General features: G+C 38.0%; 1 protein-coding gene across 2 annotated transcripts in view; it reads right to left on the minus strand.

The window, feature by feature from the left end:
• LOC138015602 (protein transport protein Sec24C-like) overlaps nucleotides 1–16,280 on the minus strand; it is a 27,070-nt gene extending 10,790 nt beyond the window's left edge. The window contains exons 1-19 of one of the 2 annotated variants that reach the window (XM_068862685.1): nucleotides 16,059–16,280; nucleotides 15,791–15,992; nucleotides 13,390–13,869; nucleotides 12,682–12,789; nucleotides 11,627–11,875; nucleotides 10,643–10,780; nucleotides 10,116–10,227; nucleotides 9,221–9,348; nucleotides 8,647–8,785; nucleotides 8,416–8,531; nucleotides 7,693–7,817; nucleotides 7,290–7,368; nucleotides 6,337–6,449; nucleotides 5,419–5,512; nucleotides 4,588–4,704; nucleotides 3,201–3,371; nucleotides 2,405–2,501; nucleotides 928–1,010; nucleotides 1–13 (exon numbers count right to left, since the gene is read on the minus strand). The exon at nucleotides 1–13 is cut by the window's left edge and continues 189 nt beyond it. In XM_068862685.1, coding sequence (XP_068718786.1) covers nucleotides 1–13; nucleotides 928–1,010; nucleotides 2,405–2,501; nucleotides 3,201–3,371; nucleotides 4,588–4,704; nucleotides 5,419–5,512; nucleotides 6,337–6,449; nucleotides 7,290–7,368; nucleotides 7,693–7,817; nucleotides 8,416–8,531; nucleotides 8,647–8,785; nucleotides 9,221–9,348; nucleotides 10,116–10,227; nucleotides 10,643–10,780; nucleotides 11,627–11,875; nucleotides 12,682–12,789; nucleotides 13,390–13,869; nucleotides 15,791–15,992; nucleotides 16,059–16,093 — 2,599 coding nt within the window. In that variant the 5' untranslated portion in view covers nucleotides 16,094–16,280. Of the gene's footprint in view, nucleotides 14–927; nucleotides 1,011–2,404; nucleotides 2,502–3,200; nucleotides 3,372–4,587; nucleotides 4,705–5,418; nucleotides 5,513–6,336; nucleotides 6,450–7,289; nucleotides 7,369–7,692; nucleotides 7,818–8,415; nucleotides 8,532–8,646; nucleotides 8,786–9,220; nucleotides 9,349–10,115; nucleotides 10,228–10,642; nucleotides 10,781–11,398; nucleotides 11,876–12,681; nucleotides 12,790–13,389; nucleotides 13,870–15,790; nucleotides 15,993–16,058 lie in introns of both variants that reach the window. The other variant, XM_068862684.1, reaches the window with a different exon arrangement.
• Nucleotides 16,281–17,500: the final 1,220 nt, after the last annotated feature.

A 17,500-nucleotide genomic window follows, 5' to 3' on the forward strand; every position in this document is an offset into this window, starting at 1 on the left:
CAATGACAATAGCCTGACAGAGAAGAAAAATAACTGGTATTTCTTACACATCAAAGGACAAACAAAAAGGTGGCATACATGTATGTGGAAATGGCTGTAGGCAAGTACTTTTTTTCATAGTTATTATTAGCTTTATTATCTACTGTTATCAACTAATCATCTTCCATCCAATGAATTCCCTAACAGTCAATTTCACATTACTTTACTGTGCCTTGTTGCGAAGTTCATTGGGAAACTGGATACTAGGTAACCAATTATGCAGCAAATTAGACAACCAAATTGCAAACTTTGAAATGAACATCAATTTCAGGCATCACCGCAACTTTCGGGCAAAGATCTCCACCTGTCTTTTTTCTCTTCAATTTTCGATTAGCCTCAAATTATTTTATTTCCGCCACTTCATACTTGGCCTCTATCGTTTATAAAAAACAATCATCCGCAAATAACATTCTTTAATGCTTGAGTAGGTTCTCGCTAACTCCCTGTACATTCACGAGTTGACCCATATCATCCATTGGTTAATTTTTTTTTTGCTCAAGAAATCATCATTCCTCCCAATTCATCATTTTATTAATAGATTGATGATGAAGCTAGTTTCTAAAGAAACGTTGTTGCATTGGTGATAAATGAAACACAAAAGACATGGTTTTATCAAATGATATGATCACAGATCTTTCTTACAGTCACTACTAGATTGACTCGTTTGTGGAAAACAATTCAATAATACTGGAATAATAACAAAAATGTTTTACAGATGTGGACTTACAAATTATTTCAAATCACATTTTAGTTGACATGGTTGTCATAAATAAATTAATGCCCTATTACTGTGCAACCTCAATCGAGTGTCTGCTAAGCATGATCACGAGAATGCATTGAATGAAGAGAAGACTTACAATAGTTTAAAGTTGTGTGCAATGGCCTTACCTTGTGTGGATCAATCGCAGCAAGTTCCACATCGGTAGTATTACTCATGTAGCAATTGCCCCAGAAATCAACTGGCCGCAATCCTGTTAGTAAATGGAAGGAACAAGACTGCAGAAGTTGCCACCCAAAAGGCAGTAATAATAATATTGTTATTGTTATTGTTATTATTATTGTTATTGTTGTTGTTGTTGTTGTTATTGTTATTGTTATTGTTATTATTATTATTGCACATGACATTTTTATGGCCACCAGAAGTCAGGAATCAAGAGGACAATCTACTTTGTCAGGACTGCACTTTTCAGCACCACAAGCCTGCAGAAACATTTCCATTCTATTTAAAACTTTTATCCTTACTTAAATGACTAAAAACCGACTTTGTGGCAAAGGACACCAAAAACCAGTACAAAATTATATTTTCTTTTTACAATATCAAAAACCATAATTATCTGTTATCTGTAGCTAACAGGATTAACTATTGGAGGGTGATGTGAAGTGCTAGTATTCTACCCATGTAAACCATGTGAGCGTTAGCCCTACTAATGGAATTGGGCCCTACACAAGGACAGAGAAAACTCTGACCACGGTGGGAATTGAACCCACGACCTTCGGGTTAGATCACCGCCACTCTACCGACTGGGCTACAAGGTCAGACAGGAGCAGGTCATGGGAATTGAAGTTGTCAATCACACGGCTGCCATCTTTACCCTCCAATAGTAACCGTTCATTCTGTTGAAATATAAGTGCCACACGGCCAACATTTGCAAAGAACGTAACCCTTCCCTGTATCTGTAGCGAAGGTTGGAGAGAATGAAAACTGGTTCAAAAGTAAAAAGAACAGATAACTTTTTTTCCGAATTTGGACGATGTGCTTTAAGAAATTACTCAAACTTTAATTTTCATACAATGCATATCACCTCCTTGGGTTGTCAGAAATGTTACACATGTCACTTTGGGAGCTGTTAACCAGTTTAACCCTTTAACTCCCAATAGTGCCACTTATAGATTTTACTCTGTCTAACGCCAGACGATTTTACTCGTCAATGGGGAACCCCACGGGGCTGAAAGGGTTAAGCCACTAACAAACAAACAAAGAAACATACATACATACGTACGTACGAGTGGTCAGAGCGGGTCATGAACCCGGGATCTCCACATCTCAAGGCAAGCGCCCTAACCACTGGGCCACACTGCCTCCTAAGCCATTGACCCCTGAGAGTGACCCCTCTCAGAGTGACCCATTGACCCTCTGAGAGTGAGACTTAATAGATTTTACTCTGTCTAACACCAGACAATTTTACTCGTCAATGTGGCCGTCCTAGGGCATTTGAGGTTTAAATGGGTTAACAATGACAGTCCCATGAAAGAACCCTTTAAACAAAAAACCAATAAGAAAGAAACAAAGCCATCTTCCATCTTGCCAAATGCATATATTGACTGATGCATTATTAACATCCAAACTAATATTAACCATCCTCACCTGTACTGCATCTAAGCCTCATGACAGCATTAAAGCCAACATTGCGTGCAAGATTTCGCTTGAGATCACCACGCAACTGATCTCCATGTGTAGATTCCTGCGTTATGAAAAATAAATAAATAAATATACAAATACACTGTACGTGAATGAGGCAAGGAATCCACATCACATTGGTGTTCCAGCAAAACACTTTATTGGCAAAATGATACATGCAGTTCCATATCAAGATTAAGCTGCAGCAAAAGCTGGGGGAAAGATGACCTAAATCAAGTACCTTACATTCATTTTCTAAACATCTTTCTTTAACTTAGAGCTTACTGTCTTTTCAACAATGCATTTATTACTTGGGTAAAAAGGTGCCAACCAAATTATAATGAGAAAAGTGATCCTAAGGGAAACTACCATGTACATGTACACTGCATAACATAACACCCCTTAAAATAATTGTTTTCCATGTACCTATTACAAGTACATAACACCACTAAAAAGGGCAGGGGTTACCATGCTCATTCTGGAGAAAATAGCCATTCCTTGACAGATTAAGCTTAGCGTCAATGAAAATCTGCCATTTTATCAATGTGCACGGGCTAATGAGCACACCAATGAAGCAAGACATTATGCGCAGTAGGGTTGCGCAATGCAAAACCAGGGAATCACCTTAAAGAAGCAGCTCGATATACTAGTGATTGTTGACAGGTAGTTGTTTAAGGAGGGAGTAAGATGCGAAGAAAGATATCAGTAATTCATAAAATGCAAAATGGATGGATACATCAAAGGAATATTAAGCTTCTTTTACCTTAAAGTACGAATATCTGTAAATCTGTCCCCCTGTAAGAGTGGCCACTGAGCCGATAGTGGCTACATCAATGTAAGCATTTGGGAATAGAAACAAATCAACTGCTACTCCACTTTCCACACACTCTTTAGCAAGTTTCTCATAAAAGCCACTCTGTGGTGTAAGAATTGTCTGAGGATAAATTAAACACACCAGTTTGACATCTGCAACTCAGCTGATACCTACTGCAATTCCAATTCAAACTTAGAAAATGATTTGAACCTTTAGAATGATCATTCATTGAATGAATTTACAGTGCAACCAGGAAAACCGTGAACACTTGAAATTAATTATGTCAGGAATGCTATTTCTGTCCGATCACACATCCAAAATCCACTTACTAGACCACAGAGTATTTACTGTTGTTTGCACAATGGCTTTAGATTTGCCAGGTAATTGAATAAATTTGAGCTAATTCTGGTCGTTTAAGCTCTGAGATTACTCATAAAGAAACAGAACAGTGCATGTGTATTTGTCCTTTCATCGATCACTGGCCCTCTGATGCAATTGTTACTTTCAACATGGGGCACCACTGCAAATACTTGTACTAGAAAAGTTATTCAGTTTGTGGTTTTGGCATGTGGAGTCCTCAAAAATGATTGGCTTAAAGAACAATAGGTATTCCTGCCACATTTTAGGTGTTAACAGTTTTCCCGGTCACACTGTAATCGTCAGGAAGAGTGTGGACTGTTATTTTGACTTTATTATTATTATTAACTTAAGTCGTCAAAGTGAAGTTCAGTTCAGGTTGTTGACATGCCCATATTGAACAGTCCTTCAAACATTACACCCATCCAGATGATCAATTTTCATAAAGGTGATTCAAACTCTACCACCCCTTCCCATAAAATGTGTAACATAACATTTTTTAACTGGCATCAATTTTCATATTCAAGGTTACAGAACACCATTAATAACAATTAACTGCAAAAACAGCCCAAAATTCACCAATCAAAACCCTTTGATTTGAATTGAAGTGTTAAATGGTTATTGAGAAGAGCAATAATATAATATTTATGTGTTCAAGTCTTTTTTAGCAAAGTGTTGAAGAAAACATTCTTGCTTATGAATAAAAGGCATGAAAAAGGTGCCAGAAAGATTTCCTGTAACTCTAGCCTCTCATAAAGGTCAACACAAAACCCATGGTATTAACAATCTTATTATTTGTGACGACTTCATGGAACCTGTTGTCTACGTCTTGTTACTGGCAACCTGTTGTAGTGTATAATATTTTGCCACCAATTCAGATTTTTTAAACTTTGTTTTTCCATTTCATGTTGATCACTGATTCCTTTTTGTTTTTGGTTTTGCAGAAACCACCCAGACACCCTTTTATTATTCAACAAACCTTTTCTTTATCAGAGCCAAGCAATTTTCTATCCTCTCTGTTCTTTAACTTTCCAGGTGCTTCTGCTATCGGCAGGGCTGAATGGAAAACAAACAGCTTTCCTGATATACCTGCAGCCTGTGGAATAAAGGATTCAACTGTGTGTTACACAATAATTATCGTTTAATCTAATAATTTTATCTTCAGCACCTCCATACTCAAAACTTAATTTAATAGCCAAAGTTAGCAAATGCTGCTTCATTCTTATGACTTGTTATCAGAATGCCTTTGTAATTACATCTGCAAATAGTTAGACTTTCAAGACTTTTGTGGATAAGGACTATAAACAGTAGGCCCATCTCACAACCCTTCTTCAAAAAAAAAAAAACTCAAACTCTGTGGGAAGTTAAAGATCCCATACACTGATCAAAAAGAGCAGGACACCAAGTGTTGAAGTCTAATCTGATTGAGGTTCAAAAGTTCATTAGCCTATGGCTATGACGTGCTACACTCAAACTTAAGAGTTCACTTCACTTCACTTCACAATGTACTGTACCTTCTAAGACACTGTTAACATAATAATTGAGAGAAAGTACTGTATCAAGATATAATTATTATAATTATTTTGATACAGTGTACACTTCCTCTCAAGAGTATTGGTTTCAGGCAAACTAAACGGTATGTCCTACTCGCTCTATCTTAGTTAACTCTGGATTAAAAAAATATTCTTTTACAGAGTCAGATTAATTACTTGAGAGTCAGCAGTGATTTCACAAAATAATTGAAATATCTCTCTTTTTTTAAAGAACGCTTTAATTAATATTGTCTATGGTAAACAGAGTGATCATTTACCTTTAATGCTTCCGTTCCAGCTTGGATAACAGGTCCAAGTACTGTCTCTGTTTCTCGTGTTTCACCAAACATTGAGGGAATTTGTTCTAAAAGGCTGTAAGAAATAGAGAAATGTGAGGATCTCTCAGACTCAATTTTACCAAGAACTGACCTTGATACAATGTTATTTTACACAAGTTACACAGGCATGATCTTGCCAAAAAAAAAAAGATTAAAATTTAATCTTGAATGGTCTTAATAATTTTATGCATGCATAATTAAGGACTTGTTTGGGGCGGGAAGGGTAGTTAATCTAATCAATTTGCACATGCTCCTCTCTTCTCTGAGAAAGGGATGAATTGTGAGATTTTATTAGCAGCACCTCACTATAATGAACTTTAGGTAACAATGTCCTTTTTATACAGTTTCGAAAGTGTCCTTCAAAAGCTGTGACAGGGTATGCATACTCCAGAAAAGATTTATGACACTGCAGTATACTTGCACATACTAACTGGCTGACTTTGACACCACATTTCCAAATCAAACTTTAAAAAGCCATCAAGTTTGCATGAAAACGACACACAGAGGGTGATCCTGACTGTCTCAACTAAACTAACCTTGAATAACAAAGCTTTGCACATTGCATGTAGCAGAGAGAATTCAGTGCTACTGTACACTGTAGGTACTATAAGTTTCCAAATAATATTAATTAACTACATCTTATTTTTTAATACAAAAATACATCAATCGCAATTTTGAGCAAGGCTGTTGAAAACAGCAACACTATAAAACACATATACACTATATATACACTATAAATACAAGTTGGCATTGAAAGATCCAGCCATAGATGTAAGCAGGGGTACATGTACATGGCACTATCAGCGTCTTCATCTGCCACTAGTTGGTTAACAATGGCAAAAACTACAAAAACCATACCTATCTACCACACCCCTCGCCTCCTGAGGGCTCACCAAAAAGCCATCGACAAGAGGCACAAAGACATCTTCCATATCTGAAACAACCATCATCTGCGGCTGGGCAAGGTTGCTCTGTCAATAACAAATGCAGGGCTCACAATTAAAAATAATTGCCGCCTAACTGAGAAAGATAAGTCACCAGTAAGTAAATTCAAGTCGCCAGAAGGTATTGGAGCCCCACAGGCAGGAAAATAAATTCAAAACTTTTCATTAACACTCACTGCAAGACAACCTTCCCACATGCTCAATGTTGTAGGTTACATGCGTGAAATGCGATCAAGATGGGGGATACAAAGTATATTCTTTCAGCAACGGTCTTTCTGTAAAATGCTGCGCCTGATTTACACAGAAGTAACACCGCTGGTAATGGCATCATGTTGAAATTTTGAAAGCTAAAGTCCACATTTTTTAAAGGAAAACAGACATTACCAAATTACCAAATTATTAATTTGATTTGATCTACATTTTTCCTAGCAAAGCAATAGCAAATGTTCCTTAACCTGAATCGCTTATTTATTCACTTTTTTTCAAAAATGCCGACTAAAGGAAAACTTTTAGTTGGCAAGGTGGACGTTCAGTCGCATTGGCTACCATACTGGTCGCAATTTCAAGCCCTGAAATGGTGAGAAAAAATGCGATCTTTTTAGTCCCTTTCTCTCAAAAAAAGGGTCAATTGGAAGATTTCACTCTGTGTGATACCAGACAGTTTTACTGGTCCATGGGGAACCCCTAAGTAGCAAAACAGTTATTAATTTAAGGATATAAAAACGTATTGGGATTACTTGAATGCTGAACCAACTCAAGTGTGTACTATAGTTTTTCTTAAAGCACTCAAAATGTTTTAGTACAAATAATTAATGCCATGTCTTCTAAACAACTTGGCAAACGCTACATCTTTCAACGAGCTAATACCTTGACATTATAGAAATGCAACCGACTGTTGTACGTAACAAATCCAACTCTAATGGATGACTGTTCTTGACCATGCTCCCTGTAAGAAACAATATTCAAAAATTCATGAACCTAACCACCTATCAAAACACCGATAAAACGTCACACGTATGAGCTTTATATCATATTAAAACACTACTCGTTAGTATTCTTTATAATTAATAAAGAATACTAATAAGGCACAGCCTGTTTTTCTTGTATGCTAACATTCTCCTTTCCTGATTGGCCTTGTGAAAATCATTCTTGTAAATTTTACTTTAGTTTTTTGACAGACTTTGCCTCATTTTTGCTTCAATAAGCAAACACAAAATCACTATCTGAGAGCTTTCTTATCAATAGAGAGTGGAGATCATTGTAGACGTACTTGGGTAGGAAATCCAAAAGCTCTTTAAGTTCTTTCATCAACATTCTAACCATTCCACACTGTATACTTTGATATGACACATCAATCATAAATATATACGCTGGAGGATCTGGCCACTTTTGATCCTGTTAAAGGCAAAGACACAACAGTAATTCATTGCTTAAACTCTTTTTTGCTATTTAAAACTAGAGCAATAACAGTGACAGAGGACGAAGTGCTAAAAATGACAGCAAAAATTCTTGCAAGAAAGTTTCAGGCTTCAATGCAATTTAACTCAGTTACCACAACGAGCAACTTTTGTTAGTATCTGCATTAGTTTTAAAACGACAGTTATAGTAGCATTGTGTTAATGTTGCACACAGTCAGTTTAGTGTCAGAGTTGGAGCAGTTTTCAAATGAGTGTCGTAAAACCAAAACCAAAGTAATTACTTTGGCCAGTCAAAAAGGACGGAGACAATCCAGTATTAAACCAATCAAAACTTGAAGTAATTACATGTAGCCGACACATAGCATGGGAAAATGTGCACACGCAAGCCACCATTGGTTTTGGTTTCACTTCTGATTGGTTGAAAAAGTGGCGCTTGAACTTTGAACCAATCACTGGGCTATCACTGGGTGAAGTAATGCAAAACCATAGTAATTTGCTAATTACTTTCGACACTCAATTGAAAACCGCTCTATACATTTTTTTCAGAAACCAATCATTAACTCCATGTATGTTACCTTGCAGTAATCCTTTGTTGCCACAAATTCGTATGATCCAAGATGAAGCTCTGGTCTCTCATAGGTATCCAGCCTCAGACCTTGGTGGTCCAAATGACAAAAATATTCAGCAGGAACTGAAACAAGAAAAAGGCATACATGTGAAGGCTGGATAGGCTTGATTATTATTTTTATATAAATTAAACCAACTCAAGTAGATGTCTTGTTAAGACTTTGTTGATATCAAGTTACCTTCTGAAGAATAAGAGCAAATATTGCACACAAATCTTCTACCGCCATCAACAAACTGTACAAAGGGGTTCATGTACGCCTTACAGCGATTACAGCGTACTGGGCCAGTAGGACTGTAGTCCATTGTGCGCAGGGGAGTCTGTGTGAGACAAGTAACAACCATAAATAAAATACCCATAGAACCTGTTACTCCATGAAACTTGCAAGTCAAGTATAATTAACAATTAGACCCATAGCCCACAAGGGCTACAGGTCAATAGTTCATGAGGCGAAGCCGAATAGGCTATTGACCAGTGGCCCTTAAGGGCAAAGGGTTAATAAAGTTAGCATACGCAAGTTGAGGAAATATTTATTTGGGAATAAAACGAAGGGAAGTGTCACGCTTTTCACCAATCAGACTATTACTAATAGTCCTCTAGTAGCGTAGCCAATTAAAATGCAAGATTTGCATTTGATACAAATAATAATTATTTTTAATGTCAGGTTATACTGCAAAATTAACGACCACTAAATTTTATCGCTGAACTCTTCAAAGAATAAAATTAAGAAACTTGAAAAAAATTATCAAGCTGACCTCTGAAGGACCTGTTTCAGCAAATGGAGTTATGACTGTTGCTAGCGGTATACTGGATGCTTGAAGTACATCTTTGTTACAAGGTATATTGTACATTGTACATCTCATGAAACGAGGACTGCAGTTGCCTGTGCAATAAGGATAGGTCAAAGTCTCAACAGATACAAAAAAATAACAACAAGATAATACGAAAGCATCCTTGACAAAAGAGTTAATAACATAGGTTTACCTTAAGACACCTGGGAGTGAGAATTAAGAGATTTTACTCTAACGCCAGACAATTTTACTCGTCTAATGGCGATGTCCGAAGCCATTTGAGGTTTCAGTGGGTTAAAATATCATAAAATAAAATGCATAACAGAAAAAGAACAGTGCTCCAAATTGCAACCAATACAGTCACATGTGCGACTAAAATATCTGGAAAAGTTGCAAATTTACGACTACATGTAGTTTTCTCCTTCACTCTTTTGAAGAGCCACTTTACCACTAATTGAGCTAAAATAAATAATGAGATATTATTTTGTTTCTCGCCATGAAAATTGCTTTCAATCTGAAGATATGGGGCACAATTTCACTGCGACGTTACATCCCACAATCATTCACCATTTTCAGCAATGTCTTAACACACCATTGGGGGCTCATATTTTGTTTTGTTAAACCACTGGTGACACAATACAACTTTGTGAATAAAATTTGTGTAATTGCGACTAAATTTTTGTATCATGCTGCCAAATTGCGATGGGATTTTTTTCCAATTTTGATCCCTGAAGAAGCAAACTTTGTTCAAGACCCAGGCATTTTTGCCTCAAAAAAGAGACCTAGAAAGTAAAAAAGTAAGTTTCTTTGTGTAAAGTTACTGTTCAGTGTATACTTAATGACAAATGTGGCCACATACCATCATCTTGTATGACGAAATTGCTTGTTACAAGTGGAGGAGTCCGTCCTCTTGTGCTTGTAAGAAAAGCTGATCCTTTGTGAGCTTCATTGTCATCTTTCATCACTTGAATCTATTTTAAACAATCACATTAATCTCAATGCAAACCAAATTCAACTCACATAAGCCTTCTTACCCCAACATAAAAATTTTGTTGTCTTGAGATGATCTTCTAATTGCATGATTATTTCTGCACTTCAAATCCTCCCATTCTTTTAATGTCTTTTCCCAAGAACACACAAGCCCAACAAGTTTCCCTGCTCCCTGTTTACACATAATTTATGATTTCAAAGCCTGTTTAAGCTATAAATGTTTGCAGCTTCTTTAATAATTAAAGAAGCTTCCAATAATTATTATCTGGAAGTGCTGAAATTGCCTAGGAAAGGTTTTATTAATTTTCAGGATAAAAATCAAAATTATGATACTAAGCTAGATGTTATGTGGACATACATGTTGAAAGGGACAAATAAATGCAGAATGGTACTTACTGGACTGGGCATTTGATCAGGATCAATTCGTCTCTGCTGCATTGGAGCATTCATAGGTGAAGGTCCCATGCCGGGCTGACCTGGTGCACTTGGAGGCATCCCTCCCATGGGGCCAGCACCGGGATACATGGACTGCCCCTGAAACAAACAAGAACAACTCACATTAAGTGTTGACGTACAATCTCAGAGAACAAATGGACACCCAAACGAAACAGAAAAGCAACAACTACATAACTACAATTTGATCCTCAGAGGAGGTAAGGAAACAAAAGTAAGTATAACTGTCTCGTAGAAGAAATGTTTGCCAAGAGATCACCTACAAGGTGAAACTGATGGCTGCCATGGTCCAGTCCCCAGTTGTTCAAAAGATGGATAACTCTATCCACTGGATAAATCACTATCCATTGGATAGCGCAATTGGCTTTTCTATGACTTATCCACTGGATAGTGATTTATCTGGTGGATATTGCTATCCATCGTTTGAACAACTGGGGCCAGCTGGTTATATTATTATTACCAAGGCTATCAATACAGCATAAAAATGGTAACATTATTGAGCATTAATAATGTAAAGTAACTACCCTGACAAAATTTAATAGCAAAAAGCATGAATAACTTGCATGGCATTTGGAAAAATATAATACAACTAATTACCCGCAAAAGTCCATTGAAAACCGCTCTAAAAGGTGTTTAATTTTATTTACTTTGTTCACATGAAACATTTGCATGCAAAACTTTGTTACTCCCTGAACTCACAGCATTGGATGGCATTCCCATCGTTCCAACTGGAGGTTTGGTCTCTGTAGGACTGGAAGAGCCATGTCCTGGATACAAGCGCCGACCACCAGGTAAGCCACTATGTAACATCGAACCTGCACCAGAACCCCCACTAGAAGGTGCAGCCTGGCTGATTGCTGGACCAGACAGACTTGTCACTCCAGCACCAGCCAGCCCACCATAAGGAGAACCAGGACTACTACTAACCTGTGGACCAGGGAAAGAGCCTGGCATTGGCGGCATTTGCGTGGCATTGGGTCTACCCATTGGAGGTTGGGTCATCCCTCCCATAGGAGGTGCACCTAAGCTAGTAGGAGGGGGGAATCCAGGCTGGTGCATAGGTGTCATGGAAGGCATTGTCGGGGGACCTGGGGGTCGACTTGTAGGTGCTGCCATCTGTTTTGCTGTGGGTGTTGACTGTGGGGGACCAGTTGGTGGTCCTCTGTATTGTCCTTGCTGCAAGAAAACATCGAATACAGATCCTTTATAACCAAGATAGTGCAGCCATCTTTTTAAACCTGAAGACTCTACTATAAAATGAGTTCCCTAAAAAGGACTTGAAAGGACAACAGGGGATTGTTACACTTTTCCTTGTTAACATACAGATTTGCTTGAAGAAGGCAATGTGTTATAAACAAATTAAAGGGGCTAGGTCACGCAATTTTAGGAAATTTCAGCACTGATCGAATGGTCATAGAATTAACTAAAATATCAAAATAACTGTTCAAAACTATAGGATTCAATGGTTTAAGCTTATTAACCTCCCTTTAGCTTACTATCTGCATTTTGGTTCTGATAGTCAGCTCAACAAAATAACAATTCATCGGTATTCATTAAACTTTTCAAACAAACAGTCCTCACCCACATTTTCTGATGTATCAGACTCAAATTTCTACTGATAACTAATTAGGAAATAACCTTACAATATTCAGTGCAGGTCTCTTGGCTCATCAATTAAAACATTGTGTAAACAAAGTAATATATTAGCCTAAGACTTACCATTCTCATCCCAAGGGCCCACTTTTCCTGAGAAGCACCAAGAACACAGACTATATTAGTGGCCACAGCCAATGCAGGAAGTCCATGAATCACGGACTTCCGGCTCTTCTGCACATTCTTAGAAATTTGAGACAACATCAGCCGTCAACAGTTACATCTTAACCATTAACCTGACTGTGCATATTTTCGGCTGTGGCTACAGTCCATGTTCTTATCTCTGACTACAAGAAAACTGGACTCTAGGGATGAGAATGAAGACTTACTGGTATATTTGAGCTGGGCTGGGAAGGCCATTCAGGAGTCTGTTGGTGGGATGACAAGGGCTGACTTTCTGTTCCACTGATATTAACATTGCTCATCTGCTGAACCATCTGTAAAATGTTAAAAGCACTGACCAATTAGAAGATGGTCAGAAATATAAGTTGATAACATAACCAAGATCAATCCACACCTGCACACTTTTTAACACTGGTATACATTTCAATGTCATTGTTATCTTAATGACAAACAAATGAATTTTATGAACATGAATAACAACAGTAAATGCACAAACGTTTAGCATGCAAGCAATTGGTGCATGTGTTCTGTAAATGCATTGGCAGTATATCTCCAAGCTGCACTACAATAATCTGTAGCCTACTGCAACAACAACTGCTGACTACCGAGAATATACTGTAAGGATGTTCCATAACCACAAAAATATTGCCATCTAGATTCTATGGGTAACCAGCTACCCCAAACTATCATTGCCTGCTAATCTGATTGGATGCCCATTTGAGTTCCTACCAGTCTTGAGTACAGTCATCCTGTTAGAAAGCTTTGCCTCCAGTTGCGATTTAAAAGTAAGTGGTACAAGAATGAAGACCCAGGCAATAAAACAATGGAAAATTAATTTTGATGTCCAAAGCAAACTAACAAAATTTTTACAGTAAAATTGATCTTGATTCAAACAAGGCTGTAAGAAGGACAACCTGTTGTTGCTGATGAGCAGGACGTGATCCCTGTGAAGGTGGAAATCCAGGTTGCCCCTGGGTACTTCCCTGTGGAACAGGATACTGCTGGGATGAGGAGGATCCTCCAGGTCTTGATCCCTGCTGTAGATGCAAAGGACCTCCTGGTCTTGATTGCTGATGGTGCTGAGAAGACATTACTGGTCTCTGGCTTTGCTGCTGCTGCTGAATTTGTTGTTGGGGAGGCTGGTGTTGTAACAGCATTCCAGGTCTCTGAGTTTGACCTTGTTCACTTCCTTGATGCTGAGGAAGTGAGTGCTTTTGCTGAGGGTACTCTCCCGGTCGACCAGGGGCATGCTGTTGTGTTGGGCTCAAGCCGGGTGGGAACTGTTGTTTCTGTTGATCAGAAGGAGGAGACGAAGTCCTGGTGTGTTGCAGTGGTGACGGTGAGAGGCGCTGGTTTGGCTGTTGAGTGGGTGGCCCTGGAAACTGATTCCCTATCTATGTAAAGAACAGCAAGCCGTTATTATCAGTTTTAAGGCTGTGAAACCAGTTATCAAAAAGAACTTCACTGAATAAAGTAATAGGAAATATTGTTCAGTAGCTTTACAGTTCAAATGAATCATTGCATTTTACTTCAGAACCCATACCCGGCCAACAAGACTGAGAGCACAACTAACTTGACTTATCAATAATATTTGAACATTGGAGCGCTTTTCAGACAAGTGCTGTAACGTTTACGTTTATTAAGGGCGGTGCCTACTAATTCAATGGTATTTTTGCGCGGCTTACTGTATATGTTGCCGGTAAAATCAGTTCTCAGGTGAAATCCGTCTTTACCTATGTTAAATTGGTGATCCTCATTTTACCTAAGTAGCATACGCACTCAGATGAATTTAAGAAACGTTTTTAGAAGCCTAAATTAAGCATAGAGAAAAATTAGGGTCAGGTTTGGATTTGTTTTGGTTATTAAACATAGATATCAATTGACTTATTATACAAAAGTAAATAATAAAAGAACTGTGTTGGGTTGAGCATGTTCGTCGTTGTAGTTCACTGGTGAAGACACAGGACTACAGGAGGGTGCGAGTTTGAGTACCGGTAAGTGATTAGTACAATCTTCTGTTTCCTTACTAAGTATGTTGTGATGTTGAGCCTAAAGAGATAAGTGAAAGAATACAGAAACCGCCGGATAAGATGATACAAAACAGTAAGAAGATATGTTGAGATGCGTAAGGCAATGAGAGTTTGAGGGAAGGCATAGGGTTTTCAATCCTTTTGGGGGGTGGGGGAGTGCACATTCAACCTAGGTAAAAACAGATTCAACCTGAGAACGGATTTTACCAACAACCTATATATAGGAAAAGCAGATCTTAAAAGAAATTTGGGTGTAACCACACAATTTTCAAAGATAATTAACCCATCGACACCCAAACCGGCCGAAACCGGCCAGACTAAGTATTTTACTCTGTCTAACGCCAGACGATTTTACTCGTCAGTGGGGAACCCCTGGGAGTCAATGGGTTAATCAACAATATTTGTAAAAAGCTTTAAAATACAAAGCAATGTATGGAACCACGCAAAAATATCCCTGTCTTAATAAGCACCACCCATAGGAAATCAGAGTATCTCGAGATGCGCAGAACGTATGTGCAATAACAATAGTACGCACCGTCCTTAATTGACATTGTTTGTACATCAAGTCAATATAAATAACACAAAATATAGGGAAGTCAAAGAACTACATATCAAATACAAAAGCAATAATAATACACAATAAACAAACAAGGCAAGGCAAATGCATGCAACCATCACCATGCATACAGCCAAGGAAAACATACAAGTAAAAAAGTCATTTCAACCGATCTTGAGATCCAGTAATAATAAACAAAGCCTTTTTTGAGATTACTTCCTACAGTCAATTAATATAACTCCGCTGACATTACTTATCGTTACAATAACATTATTGAGAATTACAAACTGAAAGAAAGGCGTTTCAACAGTTTCCCTAATAAAGTAGAAATTAATTAACACTAAATATCCATAAACTTTTACAAATCGTAGATTCTTAACCAATTAACTTATTTGAGTAGCAAGAAAAACACCACACACATATATATATATAGATGCATTATCACACACTAAATAAACACATTTACAATTCCACAGCTGATCAAAGCCAAAATATACCACTTCCGTATCGGTATGACACCAAAACTCCAGATAAAATAAAAAGTGCTCTAGTTTTCTTGTTTGAGAGAAAAAAAAAATTGTTTGCTACGGTTTAGACAGTGATCAAGATTTGTTGTTTACCAGTACGTTCGAAGAAGTAAGCTTAACCCTTCGCATGTTACCAGTTTTGTTTGCGAAATGGGGAAAGGCGTTTCACCGACATTTAAAATACTAATATCAGAACCCTTACCTTTGAAGGAAAAGGTTGTTTCGGTTGTTGATAAAACCCTGGAGGTTGCCGGCTTATATCTTGTTGAGAGGTGACACCATTGATATGTTGTGGGCCGTTCGCAATTGTACTGTTCGAGGGAAATTGTTGCTGGGGAAAACTGCCAGGATTTGACCTAGGATTCTCCATTCCACCCTTGACTGGTCCACCAAATGGCGAGTTCCTGTATTAAGTTAAAAAGTATTTAGTGATCAGCTCCAAAAAAAAATTTGGAGACCCTTCGTCATACCTTTGCCCAGTCATCGGAGGACGTTGATTCATCATCTTTCACACGACGTTTGGAAGAGTTTTTTGACAAAATAAACTCCAAACACTCAACTCAATCCCTCCCGGAGACAGTGCGGGGCAAAAATTTACGGACACAATACAGGAATTCTTTACAGGGCCCGAAACGATGCATCAATTTCTGTTCAAACGTCAGACATTTCTTATGCCACGTCGAAGAAGTTTCAATGCCTCCTGTCAAAACTCCCGGATGACCAACCGGCGCACTGTCATCTGGGTAACAAGCGCCAACTCAAAATTCTTTACGTGGCTCTCGCCAAACTCCCCCTCTTAAACTTCCCTCTGACCCATAATATTCTGGATTTTTGATTCCAGGCTTGAATTTGGCCCTTCCAAAAAAGCCCTAACCCTAAATCTTGTAACCTTATACTGAAGGAAAGCAAAACTCTAGTCAAAGTTAAAAGTGTTGAAGGGTGACCCCTATAGTGTTATAGATTTTACCCTGTCCGGCAAGCCAGACAATTTTACTAGTCAACGGGGGCTCCCTCGGGCAGCAATGAGTTACATGTAATTGGTTTTGCACATCACAGTGATGTAGGGTGAAATGCAGTAGAACTCAAGACCACCTCACGCCAGACCACAACACGGGACCTTTATGCCTCTCTACTAAGTGAGGGCTCTCTACTAATTTTGTCCTTATACGAGGATCGAACGAGGAGAAATTCATGACAGTCCCACCAATAGCAAAATAATGTAATTACAAGAGCATCAAATGCCTCCTCCTCAGGTATTTAATGATCGGTATTGGGAAACTTTTTATAGATCGCTGAAGGAAAAGTTTTAAGTTTCTTCCTCCATTTTTTATCCATTTGTGACATTTCGTTACATTAAAATTTACAAACGCTATGGGGTACAACACTCACTCCGTACCCCATTCAAGAAAATGTCACGATATTTTCAATCGGATTTTTTAGCCTCTAATTTATTCAGGGAATGATTATACCTTGAAGCAGTAAGGAATTATCGGTATAATTGGAGTTCCGAATCTCGTGACATCCAAAAATGGCTGCGAAGGAGACTAATACCCCATTCACACCAACAAGACATGTTTAATTAAACTTGGTTTACCAAAATAAAAATCAGTCACAGAAAAATGTAGGACTGGCTTTTCCATGAGATTCAGGTTTGTTTCAACACATGCTTTGACCTGTACTAAATTCGTAGTCGACAAAAGTCAGTAAACATGATTTAAAAAGGAAACACTTTAAAACCGTGTTTAACTAAACATGTTTAAAACATGAAATTTGCTCCCAGTAAATGTTTTGTTATGTCCGTCACTTTGAAGAAATCTCCTTCCCAGTTTAGTTATTCCCTTTGTAACGTGCAGCTCGACGGCGCTCGTCACCAAAAATATCTCGGCGTGTACATAACATGTACGTTGTGTTG

Source organism: Montipora capricornis, chromosome 9 (assembly GCF_036669925.1).
Source record: "Montipora capricornis isolate CH-2021 chromosome 9, ASM3666992v2, whole genome shotgun sequence".
Classification (NCBI taxonomy): Eukaryota; Metazoa; Cnidaria; class Anthozoa; order Scleractinia; family Acroporidae; genus Montipora; species Montipora capricornis.